The 15323-nt window shown below is 45.2% G+C and overlaps 1 protein-coding gene across 1 annotated transcript; it reads left to right on the forward strand.

The window, feature by feature from the left end:
- Window positions 1-889: 889 nt before the first annotated feature.
- Window positions 890-15313, forward strand: LOC118220066 (cytokine receptor-like factor 3). Its single transcript, XM_035403669.1, has 9 exons — window positions 890-1043; window positions 4601-4726; window positions 7465-7672; window positions 8320-8404; window positions 10160-10337; window positions 11491-11713; window positions 12264-12393; window positions 12743-12855; window positions 13261-15313. Exons 2-9 carry the CDS (start codon window positions 4610-4612, stop codon window positions 13524-13526), a joined length of 1320 nt encoding a protein of 439 aa, XP_035259560.1. The 5' UTR covers window positions 890-1043; window positions 4601-4609; the 3' UTR covers window positions 13527-15313.
- Window positions 15314-15323: the final 10 nt, after the last annotated feature.

Consider the following 15323-nt stretch of genomic DNA (forward strand, 5'->3'; position numbering starts at 1 on the left):
TGACACTTTTGATCAGATGTTTGAACATCAGTCAACTGTCATACATCAAGACAACTAAGCAAATTAAATGTCTACACGTTCATTCGTTCTTATTTGTTATTTTCTCCTGAGATTCAGCCAGGCTGAGGGAGAGACAGGTGGCAGTATGAAAGTGTTAACTGAAATTTTAACAACTGTATTTACAGGGAACACGCTTAAACATTCTAGTGAACATAGCAATAGTATTCTTTCTAAGTTATTTGTAAACATTACATATGCCGTTTAAGTTTTATATAAAGTAAAAAAAAAAAGTCAGTTGCACATTATGTTTAAAATATCTGCGACAGGCCAACAAATTATCTGTACATCCTCAAAAATACACTGCACTCAGATGAACAGCGCATAGATGAGAATCTTTTAAAGAGAGGACCCTCTATTATGAATTTGCTGGACTGCCTCGGTCTGACTGAAGCACTTCTATTGATCCTCCTCTGCTGCCAATTAACTGTCTCCTCGCATTGGTAGTTTTGACTTTCTAGTGCAGCTGATACTTCTCCTGAGCCAGTTTCATGCAAAGCAGAATGCAGGAACTGAATTATTCCACTACAACAACCCATTTCAGCTCCTAAATACCGTACTTCTGTGTCATACCAAACATCTGTCCCGTAGTTACAGAGGACAAATCTTTTGCCATAGCAGAACAATGAGAACAATTTAATCGTGCAATATATTGCATTCTCTAGCTTAATTGTATTTTTATCTAAAAATAAGTATGATTATCTACCATTTCTTCCGATGGGAAATGTACAATTTACATTATTCGGTTTTGTGAAAAGGGAAAACGAACGCGCTCGAGCGGCTGGGTGCGGATGCTGCGTCAGTTTCACACGGGGTTTCTTATTGGTTGGAACCATTGCTACAATGGGACGGCCTCTGGACGCCCTCGGGATAGGATTAATCTTGGTACGTGTGTGACATCTCCAGCTTCAGTTTTTAGGTTCGCGAATAACTTGAAGGCAATTGAAGTGAAAATACAGCATGCGTGGCGTCTGAGTTGGAATCAGGTAATCGCATTTTACCTTAGGAAATTCTGTAATACGTAAGTAGTAAATGAAATATACAGATCGCCACATACTTTGCTGACTGGTTGTGATTAAGTTTGCAAGTTAGCTAACTGCTAATTATTACTGTTACATTAGGAAGTGGGCTAGCTAACTCTTATCCATCTGGAATACATGGTCCTGCCAGCTAGCACGTTTTTACTGATTTATTTAATTCATCATTTTTAAAACGACTGTAGACTGGCTATATAGGAAATAATGTATAATTGATTCTTATATAGTTAGACTTGCATGCTAGCTCGCTTTAATCATCCGAGGTAGGACCGTAACTGGAACGAAAAATCAGTAAATGTGCTGAAGTCGATATAGCTGTTATTCTGATAATATCTGAAATATCTGAAAATGAAATTTGTGACCAATAATCAGTATGAAAACTCATATGGTAAATGGTAAATGGACTGCATTTATATAGCGCTTTTATCCAAAGCGCTTTACAATTGATGCCTCTCATTCGCCAGAGCAGTTAGGGGTCATATTCAAGTGCTGGCCAAATTTGCCAAACAGATTTGTAAAATATCATAGCTTAATTTGATGCCAGGATATATAGCAGCAGTTAATGAAAATTGACTCATCGTGTGGTCGCATATCGCTGGTGTGTTACAATGCACTCTGTTTCCAGCAGTGTGTTAAATATGCATGTGACTCTTTTGATATTCAGTTGGAACATTCATTGTTCGTTGTTGTGTCACGCATTTCGTTTTACATTATAATAATAGAGAAACAATGGTGTATTGTGAAGCACGGATGGATTAAGGTGGTGCTGCACTTTTAAGGCCATTACAATTAGTCATAACATGTCAGATTTATTATTATTATTATTATTAGTATTATTACTATTATTATTATTATTATTATTCATAAATAATAATAATAATAATATAACATAGTTAAATTGGAATTCAATCATGTTATTAAATTAAATAATTTTTTTAAAGATTAAAAATTAAGTTATTCAGAGCGACTTACAATGTAGGAGAAACAGAAGTGCAAACTACAGTTCAAAAACACAAAAATAATCATAGTTACGGAAATAGTTAATTATGCAAATATACCAGGATGATGTCATAGGAGGTCATTGCTCATATCCATTTTTGAATGTACATGATGCATTCGGAGTTTTTTATGGACATGACTGATCTGATTTATTTATTGCTTACATTATGTTTGTTTAGAGGTATTTGCTATATTGTAGGTTATGTGTGTGAGAATATAATGCGGGTAACGGTTTTGTTGTAGTAAACCAGGTAATGGTTTGGTGCTCTGAAGTGCTTTTTTATCTTCAGGGGTCCAAATCGTTTATAAGGGTGTTTTTATTTTGACAGAGAGGGTTTTTTGTGTGTGTGTGTGACAGATGGCCTTTAACCAACGGAAATATTCATATTATATTAGCTCATCTTGTGAGAGTGTAGCTGCTACATTTGTCAGAACATTCAAACCCTGCTTGCACATGAAAGGGAGACATTCGTGTTAATGCAGTCATCGCTTTTTATTTTAAGTTCTGAGGGAGGCAGTATTTTTGCGTATTGAAATATACTATGATGCCAGGCTGTTGCTCAAGAAACGGGACATGCGTGCCAAACTGAAAAAGATGAGAAATAATTTCAGCTGGTTTTTAAAAACAGTGTGTTCTGCCAGGAAACATTTCCCCAGAATGTAGGTCGTCTATGTGTGCCCCTAAGGAAACCTGCTGCTCTTTAGTTTTGTACAATGACATCCTGTATGGCTGGTAACCGCAATATAAAATGCTGCTATCTGAATTAGATCTGTCTGTTTGTTATGCTCTGAGGCCAACAGTGCGCTTCATAAGTGAAATAAATGGTCCTTGGGGAAATAAACTTTTAGCAGAGGAGACTTCATGAGCAGCTTCCCTCAAAGTAATAATGTATCATTGTGCAAAAAAAAAAAATGCTCAAATTATTTTTGACGCAGCTAAAATATAAACATTTTAAGCAAAGAAAAAAGTGTCCATTGTTTGTAAAGATTTGGAAAAACCAAGCAGGTTTTTTTTCCTCATTTGTCTGACGCCTGCTCTTGTTTTTGAAAATTTAACCGAAAAATGTCATGTTATGGGGCGAATTAAAACCGATTGCCGAATACGCTGCTTGACCTGCATTCTGAACATCACGCCACCTGAAGTCCTGAGAGCCTGCCCGAGTGTGGTTAACTAGGGCCCCTGGTGTAGGACGGAGTGTAGCACAGTGGGTAAGGAACTGGGCTTGTAACCGAAAGGTCGCAGGTTCGATTCCCGGGTAAGGACACTGCCGTTGTACCCTTGAGCAAGGTACTTAACCTGCATTGCTTCAGTATATATCCAGCTGTATAAATGGATACAATGTAAAATGCTATGTAAAAAGTTGTGTAAGTCGCTCTGGATAAGAGCGTCTGCTAAATGCCTCTAATGTAAATGTAATGTAATGGTGTGTGGAGGCGGTGGATTTGGTGGTACTCGCTGAGACATTTGGCATTTCCTGTCCATTACTGGCTTTTGATAGCAGTTATGTCAGGTGCCGTAACTGGGCACATGGGTGCGGTTTTCCAGTCATAAATTTACCACCAGTTAGGCTACATCTGACCCTCACAGCCTAGCATTTTTTTAGCACTGAGATTAGGCCCTGGTGGTTTTACCTCCCACGTTGCCTCTTATCTCTATTCGAAAAACAATCAAACCGCAGCATGTGTCAGTCAGGGCAGGTGATGTAGGCGTGGTAACCGTGACAACAACGTTATGCTTTGGCAAAATTACGATGTCTGGTGTCATAATACTAGTCCTGCTTAGAGAAGCAGATTGTGTACATTGTGCCTTCTATACCCATCATACATTCTCAGAATTTATTATTTAAAAAAAAAATTGTATTTCAGTCACCGTTTACCTGAATAGACTTGTGGAATGGATACAGTGATTGTTCATCTGCATCGATCATTTACCTGTGTGATCTGATACAAATGCGCGTACTCTTGGATGCATTTACAATTTAATTTGAAAGGAGAAATATTTGTTAGGCACATGATTAGATTGACAGGAAGCAATTTGCTTGTGGCTCTTTTTCTTTTTTATTTTTTATATGCATATTTTTATATTGTGCATCTATAGGCACACAGAGCTGTCAAAGATGTGCGGTCCATGTTTGAAAGATTCAGGTCATGAAGTGGCCAATTACCACTAGTTATAGCTGTGCCAGTCCAGATATTACACACACAGAGATGGAACATCTGCTGGTAATGCGCTGTGTGGGGCACTGGAATGCTCTTATCTACTGTGAAGATCAGAAAGGGGAGTTTTGTATGAATTGTAGAAAATACTGAGTACCTTCTTTCTCCTTTTTAAGTAGTTTTATTTACAGTCTAATTCTAAAATCAGTCGTTAGTTGTGTCTGTGCAAAGGACTGACAGGATGAGATCTGTAGAGTGAAATGAGAGCCGGTGTGAGAGTGAGAGTGAGAGAGTGATGCTGTGTACGTGTGGGTGAATCGGGTATCCGACCTGTGTGTCTTTTGCTGCAGAGGTAGAGGATGTCGATTGAGGCAGACGTGTTGCTGCAGGAGGCTAAGGAGAACATCGAGGCGGCACAGAACTACAGGAGTGAACTGCAACAGCGTCTGCATGGACTCAACCAGGCCCTCAACCAGGTACAAAACCGGTCTTCCCCTCTCTGTTACCTAACCCTGGGTCACTGGAGTTCTGGATTACACTCACCTGAACAGCCTACACAGACCTGGCCCTCTGTTGCATGCTGTGAAGCTGAGGTAAATGGCAGGGTAGGCCAGACATGGTGTACAGTTAAGAATCAATACAGTTGACTGAATAATATGTGCGTGATGTTTTGTGGGAACAATAGGGGCCATCTGCTCTGGCTTGTGAGTTGCCTGTGACTGAAGCTGTGGGGGGTGGGAGGGAGTGGAACACATTTGGCATGTTGTGGTGTCTTCTCTGCAGGGCGTCCCACATGTCCTCCCAAATTTCCTCCCTCCCCTCCCCACCCACTTTTGCTAGTCGTCAACAATGCTGTTATTTCCGGCTCCCCTTGCGGGACACCAGATGGACCGAAAATGTGGTGTAGCTGCGATCCCTTGTTACCCTCGTGAGGGATCGGTCAGGTTTTTTGAGCAGCTCACAGTTTCGACCTGTGCCCAGTGTCTCTCATGGACTCGCACCTGAACGATGGGACCTGATAATCTCATGTGCTGAGGTGATGAGGTTCCTTACGTAAATGGGATCTCTCCTAATATTACTACTGACTCAGTGGGCTATTTGGAGCTCCACATGCACATTTTCTGAAGCTTTCTCATGCTGAAGTGGGCAGTCTTCCTCATTATAATGAGAATTTTTTTGTTTATTCCCCACCGTGCCTTTCTCAGCCAATTTTGTAATGGTAAGTCATGATTATTAGCCTTTCCCGTCACTGCAACATCCTTCTGTTTGGAAAGGTGCGCACTAGAAGCCAGTTGCCACTTCTTTTCACTCCCTGAACAATGGTATGAGATACCCGGCTACAGACAACACTGCCATTTTCAGGATGTGGACCATAAATCCCATCACTGCACTAAGAACAAGTGCCTCGGCTGGCTTTGTCTCTCACAAGCCTTAAGATTGTGTCTTTTCCACATTTTCACCACAGCCGATAAATGCACACTTTGCTTTTACGTGTAATTTCCAGCAGGAAGTACATTCTGCATTTTTTTTACGACTGCATTGACAAGTTAGGCTCATGATGGCAGTGTGATCATGTTTACATAGATGTGTATTGTGTCCTTTACTATCAAATGTGGAAGTCAAAATATCGATCCTTCTCATTCTGGGCATCTTGTGACAGTGCGAGTTCCTGATGTTCTGCTCCCGACTGCCCTGCTGGCTCGGTATCTGTGAAAGCCCAGAAACACAGAGTGATCCGTCTGCATTGGGCACCAGTCATCCCCTGAGCAGGACAGCATCCGGTGCCATTGTTTTGCTGTGCGGGTACAGAGCAGACATTGGGCACCAGTCAGACTTGGAGCTGCTCAAAGCCTGACTGACCCCTCTGCATTCTCTGTAGTCTGAGATTCGGTGGGGAAACTGTGAGCTTCACTAGTGGGTTGATGAGGTGGGCGGCAGTGTAGTATAATGGCTAAGGAGTCTTGGTCTTGTAACCTAAAGGTTGCAGGTTCGATTCCCAGGTAGGCCGTTGTACCCTTGCGCGAGGTACCTAACCTGCATTGCTTCAGTATATATCCAGCGGTATAATTGGATACAATGTAAGTCGCTCTGGATAAGAGTGTCTGCTAAATGCCTGTAATGTAATGTAGTGAGATCCAGTGCGCTCCACTGGGAGTGATTTGTAAACTAAGCCACAACTCCCGCAGTACTTGGGAAGAGAGCAACTCTTAGGGTTTAAACATCCTGCTGAGCCTCCTACAGCTAATTGTCACACATGCCGGTATATATGGGGGCATGGATTTTGTTATCCAGAAATGTCGATGGGTCTAATCGTGACAAAGACAGCTACTGCAATGCAAGTAGGTCTGAGATGACTTGTATCTAAGAATAACATTTCCTGGAGTCTCTGCACAGGGGGTGGGGGTGTGCACCAAACTTGATACAATCTGCTGCATTTCCTGTTTTTGTTTAGTGCTTGCCAACTTCTTGAAGATGACTTCATCTTCTCCTCCTGTACATTTTAATTTGGGTCCTGTCTCTTTGTATCCTACAAAAAAAAGATCAGCACCAACTATTTCTTCTGTTTTTTTCGACCTTTCATTCATGTAAAATGTGATTTCACTTTTTGGAAAGGGTGCCGAGGGGCTATATTTGATTTGTCATGTGTTTCCACTGAGCCCGAGTGCTTAAGATGGCATAAGCAGATGAGGGGAATTCTCTTTATGACAAACACAGCCCCTGCATGACAGAAATCACAGTGGTTTTTAGTTTGGCTGGGTTCCTGTTGTGCTGGGTTTCTTTCCGAGAGAAACGTTAGCTGGAAATGTTGAACTGTGAAATGTAAGCGTCGTGTACCCAGAGCGAGAGCTTCCACGTTAAAAAACCACTTCCCCCCCCCGGGGTCTGTAAAAAACGCCACTGTTCTCGAATCCGGTCTCGTATGCTACGAAAACCACACACAAACCATAATTTTCCAACCAGACAAAATATTCCTCCATCTGTGAAATTTAAAAAAAAAATGGATCTATCATTGTAGTCCTATTGGTATAGGCCCTTCTGAATGAAAAAATGCTGCTGTGTGTGTGCCTGTGTGTGTGTGCGTGTGCGTGTGCGTGTGCGTGTGTGTGTGTGCGTGCGTGTGTGTGTGTGCGTGCTTGCGCGTGTGTGTGTGTGTGTGCGCATGCCTGTGCGTGTGTGGTGCGTGTGCATGTGTGTGTGCTCGTGTGCTCTACAGGTGAGGGGCAGTGCAGGCCGGACGCGGGAGGCCCTGCGGGGTCATTTCGAGACGCTGCAGGCTCAGGTGTCTCTCCTGCTGGGCGAGCGGCTGGCGGCCCTGCTGCAGGAGGTGGACGCCATCGAGCAGGACAGCGTGCGGCCGCTGGACGACTGCCAGAGGCTCATCGAGCAGGGCGTCGGCACCGCCGACGAGCTGCTGAGAGAAGGTGAGCGCCTGCGAGCGCCTTCCCACAATGCCCTGCGGCTCTCAGTGTTTCGCCGCCCTGCCTGTTACGCCACTGGCACGGCCCAACGGGAATGTGCCACCGTTGAAAAGATTAAACGCCTCGCCATTTTGGAACAATGGATTCACGTTGATTAGATCAATGAAACTCTGAAAGGTTAAATGGAAGGGTGTTTGATTTACCATCCACAGGCCGCATTCCAGGGTCTTGTTTTTTCCTACAACTCCCTGTTGACATTTTGCTGTCCCGACTCTTGAGATTGGAAGAGATAGTCATGAATATTTGCAGTGAAGGGCTGTGCTTGATTTGAAGATCATGGCTGTGCATATTTTGAGCTTGTCTTAATTTCTGATTTAGCTAGACATTTCTCTACTTTCATAAATGGTGAACATTGATGTAATTTGTCTGTCGATTTGACGCTACATGGACTAATTAGTCAATTGACATGTACAAGAAAGTTAGGTCTTTGGAGAGTTAAGTCTTTTTTGTTTCTTATCACCTTAATGTTTAAACTGAGAATATGCTAGAAAAACAAAGAAATATGTGAACACGCATTTTCCCTCGGTCAAAGATGTCTGCCGCTCCATTAAGCTATTACTATTTGGTTCTTCGTTCCTTCGAACTTGCAGGTGAGGCTGCGATTCGCTGTATCGGGGAGAACGATGACAAGCTGGGAAGCTTTACGAAGAAGGCCCTTCAGATTCAGCTGGACAGGTGAGAGAATATGACAGCGTGCGCCTGCCCAGCCGGTCGATGCTTAAAAGCTAAGGCTTGAACCGAGGGGGTTTAAATATGGCAGCCACGGGTCATCGTTTGGTGACCTCAGTCTCGCAGTGAACGTTTCAGACGGTGCAGAATCCACCACGGGGAGATGAGCGCTGGCTTCCTAAGTCCAGCAACAGGCCGGCTCGCTCTGCGTCTCTGAGTTCAGCCTCCCGGCTCCTCCCTCAGGAGCGGCCGACGGCCGGCGCGTTATCTCTGTCGCGTCCGTCCGCCGGCACGTCTGCCGGTGGAGAACACGGAGTCCGGAAGAGAGGCTTCGGAATTTCCTGCGGGAGCGATACATAGTGTTCCGCCCGGAGGCGACGCCGCTGGCAGAGGCCTGCCTGGGGCGGGCGGAGTCAGTCAGTCACACTTCTGAGTGGATTTGCTGGTTGACGCGGCTCCGACATGTCATCCGTGGAGCAGCAGACCGAACGAGCCGTCTCTGCACCGAGGGATTATGCGCAGACCAAACGAGCCGTCTCTGCACCGAGGGATTATGCGCAGACCGAACGAGCCGTCTCTGCACTGAGGGATTATGCGCAGACCAAACGAGCCGTCTCTGCACTGAGGGATTATGCGCAGACCAAACGAGCCGTCTCTGCACTGAGGGATTATGCGCAGACCAAACGAGCCGTCTCTGCACTGAGGGATTATGCTACACTGTAGTCCTCTGGCCGACAGGCAGGCTCTGTAGCAAATGCGTTCCTTATGCCAATAGTGTCTTTTATTTTGTGACTTTTGTGTGGTGTAAGCATTACATTACATTACATTACATTACAGGCATTTGGCAGATGCTCTTATCCAGAGCGACGTACAACAAAGTGTATAACCATAACCAGGAACAAGTATGTCGAAAACCCAAGAGAGAAGTACCGGTCCAAGTACAGGGAACAACCGCATAGTTCAACTTGGACCCTGAAGGTTAAACTGATTAACACTAACACAAACGAGAACAGCAACAACGCAGTCTAAGTTGGCGGCATCAGCAGTGGGCTAAAATCACAGTATAATCGCAGGTCACATGGGTCAAATATGAGGGGAATATTTTGTCTTTTGCTGCTGTTCATTTAAATCAGGCCCTGTGGATCTAGTGTGCCTTCAGCATTTATTGCTGTCCCGTCTGTTATTTTTGTTATTGATTCAGTTATTGGCTTGTATTTAATGACAGCGTAGGCAGTGTCTGTACATGAGCATTACTCACTGTGTGTGTGTGTGTGTGTGTGTGTGGTCGTGTGTGTGTGTGTGTGTGTATGTGGTTTGTGCGTTTGTGTGTGTCTGTGTGTGGTTTGTGTGCGTGTGTGTATGTGGTGTGTGTGTGTGTGTGTGTGTGTGTGTGTATGTGGTTTGTGCGTTTGTGTGTGTGTGTGTATGTGGTGTGTGTGTGTGGGGTCTGTGTGCGTGTTTGTGTGTATGTGGTGTGTGTGTGTGCATGTATGTGTGCGTGTGTGTACGTGGTGTGTGTGCGTGTGTGTATGTTTGTGTATGTGATGTGTGTATGTGGTATATATGTGTATATATATATGTGTGTGTGTATATGTGTGTATATATGTGTGTGTGTATGTGTGTGTATGTGATGTGTGTGTGTGTATGTGTGTATATGTGTGTATATATGTGTATATATATATGTGTGTGTGTATATGTGTGTATATATGTGTATATATATGTGTGTGTATATGTGTGTATATATGTGTGTGTGCTCTTTAGTCTCCCCGAGGTGCCCGTGCTGGTGGATGTCCCCTGCCTCTCAGCCCAGCTGGACGGCTCGCTGCTCGCCGCTCTTCGGGAGCGCATCGCGTGCCACGGCAGTGTGGCCTCGCACCCCCCCGTGCTCATAGAGCAGCTGGAGGAGCGGCCGGGGGGCGTGCTGGTGCGCTGGTGCAAGGTGGGTCCCAAAACCGCACTTCAGCCTTTATCATCTGGACTGTCCCAGCAGCTGCCTTTGTGTGTGAACTCTGGGACCAGCTGTGTGGTTTAGGCTGGACCGTGATTGTGACTGTAGCTTTTTGAGTTTGATGTACAGACCACTCTGCGTGTGTCTGGACTGTGTTATCTCTGTGTGTGTTTGCGGTGGGGACCTGTCTGTGTGTATGCACTATGTTATCTGTGTGTCTGGATTCTGTTACCTGCGTGAGTTTGAGATGCAGCCCTGTTGTGTGTGGCTGCACTGTGTTACCTGTGTGTTTGCAGTGGGGACCTGACTGTGTGTATGCACTGTGTTATCTGTGTGTCTGGATTCTGTTACCTGCGTGAGTTTGAGATGCAGCCCTGTTGTGTGTGGCTGCACTGTGTTACCTGTGTGTTTGCGGTGGGGACCTGACTGTGTGTATGCACTGTGTTATCTGTGTGTCTGGATTCTGTTACCTGCGTGAGTTTGAGATGCAGCCCTGTTGTGTGTGGCTGCACTGTGTTACCTGTGTGTTTGCGGTGGGGACCTGACTGTGTGTATGCACTGTGTTATCTGTGTGTCTGGATTCTGTTATCTGCGTGAGTTTGAGATGCAGCCTGTTGTGTGTGGCTGCACTGTGTTACCTGTGTGAGATCGCGGTGTGGACCTGACTGTGTGGCTGCACTGTGTTATCTGTGTGAGTTTGAGATGCAGCCTGTTGTGTGTGGCTGCACTGTGTTATCTGTGTGTCTGGAGTCTGTTAGCTGTGTGAGTTTGAGATGCAGGCTTTTACATGTGGCTGCACTGTGTTATCTGGGTCTGGAGTCTGTTATCTGCGTGAGTTTGAGATGCAGCCTTTTCCATGTGGCTGCACTGTGTTATATGTGTGTCTGGATTCTGTTATCTGCGTGAGTTTGAGATGCAGCCTTATCCATGTGGCTGCACTGTGTTATCTGTTTGTCTGGATTCTGTTTTCTGTTATCTGTATGAGATTGAGATGAAGCCATTTGCATGTGGCTGCACTGTGTTATCTGTGTGTCTGCAATGGATTCTGTTACCTGCGTGAGTCTTAGATGCAGGCCTTTGTGTATGGCTGCACTGTGTTATCTGTGTTAGTTTGAGATGCAGCCCTTTCCATGTGGCTGTGCAGGTGGACGATGACTTCACCGCACAGGACTACCGGCTGCAGTTCCGCCGCAGTACCGCCTCCCAGTACGAGGACGCCTACATTGGCAGGGACTCGGAGTTCCTGGTGCTGCACCTGGATCCGCACACAGACCACCTGTTCCGCGTCTGCGCCAGGGGGGAGGGGCGCACCGAGTGGAGCCCCTGGAGCGTTCCCCAAACCGGCTACACCACGCTAGCGCCGCACGGTATATCGCTAGCACTGCGCCTACTGAATGTTCTGTGAGCTGTGTTTGCGTGATGAGCTGGGATGGCAACTGAAACATGCATTTGCTTTGTGTGTGAGCCTGCATGTGTGTGTGTGCATGTGTGTGTGCGTACGTGCACATGTGTGTGTATACATCAATGTGTGTGTGTGTGTGCGTGTGTGTACATGTGTGTGTGTGCGTATGTGTATACATCAGTGTGTGTGTGTGTGTTTGTACATCAGTGTGTGTGTGTGTGTGTGTACCTGCTTGTGTGTGGATGAGCATGTGTGTGTATACATCAATGTGTATATGTGTGTGTGCGTGTGTGTGTATACATCAACGTGTGTGCGTGTGTGTGTGTTTGTACATCAGTGTGTATGCGTGCGTGTGTGTGTGTGTTTGTACATCAGTGTGTGTGCGTGTGTGTATACATCAGTGTGTTTGTGTGTGTGTGTGTATACATGCGTGTGTGTGTTTGTGTACGTGCGTGTGTGTGTTTGTACATCAGTGTGTTTGTGTACATGCATCTGATGTGCGTGTGTGTTTCCAGAGTGGCAGCCAGGCAGCGAGGGCTACATCCTGAGCAGCCGGAGAAACATCGCCCTGCGCAGCGACTCCCCCGCTGGCGCCCTCTACTCCAGCGCCCCCTCCTGCTTCTGTGGGCAGACCCTCACCTTCAGGTAAGACTGACACCTCACCTGTCTCACCTTGGCCTGTCCTCACCTTTAATGAGACTCCTCCCTCCACCTCCCTGTTCAGCTGTGGAGTCCAATCGCAGCTTCCACGCAGACACTGAAATACAGGCTGCACTGTGTTAACTTCATTAGAAATGGAAAAACAGTGAGTAAAAAGTTGTTGTTGAAAATAATTTGGTGACATCGGCCAAACCCTCCTGGAGATCTCTCCCCCCCGCAGAGCTGCAGTTTCAGATGTGCTGACGTACATGCTGAGCTGCTCGCTGGTGGTGAAGGTGAAATGGCACCCATCGGTTCTGTGGACTCAGTGTGTGTGTGTGTGTGTGTGTTTCAGGATCATGGCTGCCGGTAAGCCAGACAGACGGGACGGCCTGGGGGTGTGTGTGGAGCGCATGACCGGCACAGAGTCGCTGCAGAGGAACAGAGCTGTGTGCGTCTCCCCCAAAGGTGAGCGAGCCCCACGCACTCTTCCTCATACCACACTCTTCCTCATACCTCTGCCCCCACAGGGAGGGTTTGCATGCTGTGCTGGCACTCTGCTAACTCTGCTTTCAGCTCCATAGACAGGAATGATCCCTCTAAAGGTGCTGTAGCTAACACTGATGCGTAAAGAGGAGACCTTGCTGCTATAGTTTTCTGTCAGTGTCAATATCAGTACACATTGAAACAGTCTGTGAGATTTTGTTCCCATTCTTAAGCCCTCTCTTGGCTAGTAAACTCCCAACACAAACACCCTGCCTACTGTCTGAGTCACTGTGGGTGAGGGAAGAAAGTGATAGAAATGTACCGTAGACTGTAGGTTTGCCCTGATTGTGTTTAATAACTTTTCATTCTCCATTTTGACTTCTCCAGGTGCTGTGTTTGTGAATGGAAAAGAGATGACCAACCAGCTGCCAGCCATCACCATCGGCTCAGCCGTGACCTTTGACATGGAAGTTGTCAGCCTGCTTCCTGTCACCAACAATAACGTCAATGACAAGGGAAGCCTAAAGTTGAGGGTGACGATTGGCTCAGGGAGTAGAGAGGTGGTATTTGATTGGCTCCTGGATCAGGAAGTGGACCGCCTTTTCTTTGGCTGCTCCTTCACGCACCCTGGATGGAAGGTTCTCGTCTTCTGATACTATTGACCCTGCTCACCAGCATAACCATGTTCAATGGGACAAACAAGGAAGAAGTTGAGTCTTTTGGACGGTGCAGTCCCTCAGCAATATGAACATGTTCTTATGCTCGTCTGCATTGGGGCTGAATTTGAGCCGTGTGCTTTCTTGAGCTGTGGTGGCTTAGAATTTGTAACTCCTCAGACTTAATCTCAAACATTTCAGTTTCAAGCAATTTAACAGTTTTTTGAGTGATTGATTTATTGATACGTAACAATTGATTGGTGACTGAAATGCTTTTTGGCTGGCCCGCAACAGCAGGGCCAGCCCTACAAACGCGAATGTCTGTGACTGAGTGAGTGACTGAGTGAGTGATGAAGTTATACCATTGGTCGGCTGAGTTATGAAGTTACACCATTGGTCGGCCGGATCACGTGTGTTAGGTCCAGCCATATACTAGGTTTTGACCTGGTCTTGTTTATGGAAAAAATGTGTCACACTCCCCCTCATACCCTTCCTACAAGGGCTGGTCCTGTGTTTAACCTTCTACTCCAAACCGCTGGTCAGCCGACTGAATGACCAGCCCGTAGAGGACAGAAATGTCTACAGTCCTCCAGCATTCCAGTGGCATATTTTTTTCTGAAGACAAACTGACATGAAGTTCTTCAAAGCTACAGCTGCAAGTTGCGGAAGCGACCCATCGGGGAAACGCGTTGAGCCAATGTTCAGAGATCAGCTTCAGATGCGTTCAGTCAGCAGGTCACAGTGAAGGAACTGTACTGTAAGATGACAGATTCTGATTGATACATATTTTAGATATTTTGCTGCGATAAGTCTTAAACATTGTTTTCAGAATTAATATAGCTTGTCCAGATCAGTTGCTGGAAGAAGAGGGAAGACTAAAATTGTGCCTTTTAGTATTTTCACAAGTTCAGTATGTATTATGCTGTACAATGCAACTGATGTGCATTCCTAAATGTGAGTTAGTTGAAAAATATTTCAGATACACAAATTAGGCAGTTTTTTCAAATATACTCTGAACAGCTGAAAATTGTAGAGTAGTAATTAAATATGTTTTAATGTGCAGCTTTAGGAAGAATGCATTCAGAAGCAGTTAAAAAAAAAAAAACCGTTTGAACACCTTGTGGTCTCTCAGTTTTTTCAACTCTAATTTTGAGGAAGGAGGTTGATCCGGAGTGAAACTTTTTAATGCACTCTGAACTAGTAAGAGCATAGACCTGTGATAGACTCCATTGCTTATCTTCTGTTCCTCAAAGCAATGCTTCAGTTTTGAATGACACTGACTGACGGTGTATTGAGAGCAACAATGTTAAATGCGTATATGTTTGCAGTGGGATCGGAGTGGGATTTGGGGTATTGAGCCCTAATGTGTGCCCTGTATACCTGCAAGAAATTTCAGTGTGTTCATCTGTAGAGCACAGCAAACCATGCTGCCAATAGATCTGGACTGAGCAGGGTGTTTTTTTAAAAAAAGGATAAACGCTGAAAATCTGTCATGTCTAGATAGATACAGTCAAGATGTAAATACTTTATAGGGTTATAGAGAAAACAGCTGGTACAGAAATCAAACTATTTAGAGAGCAGCGGTTTGTCAGTAATGTGCAGTGTGAACATGTTAGCCTTTAAGCATTGCAACTACAAGGTAAGCTGAATGCAACTTGTTGCCATTACACCCAACATGTGAACCACAACTAGAACAGCACTGATCATCGTGTCCATTTTCTGTTGTTACACCCCGAGGATTGGACTCGTCATTTCTTAAATATATTGTCTACTGCAGACATTTTAAAAATGTTT

Source organism: Anguilla anguilla, chromosome 2 (genome assembly GCF_013347855.1).
Source record: "Anguilla anguilla isolate fAngAng1 chromosome 2, fAngAng1.pri, whole genome shotgun sequence".
Classification (NCBI taxonomy): Eukaryota; Metazoa; Chordata; class Actinopteri; order Anguilliformes; family Anguillidae; genus Anguilla; species Anguilla anguilla.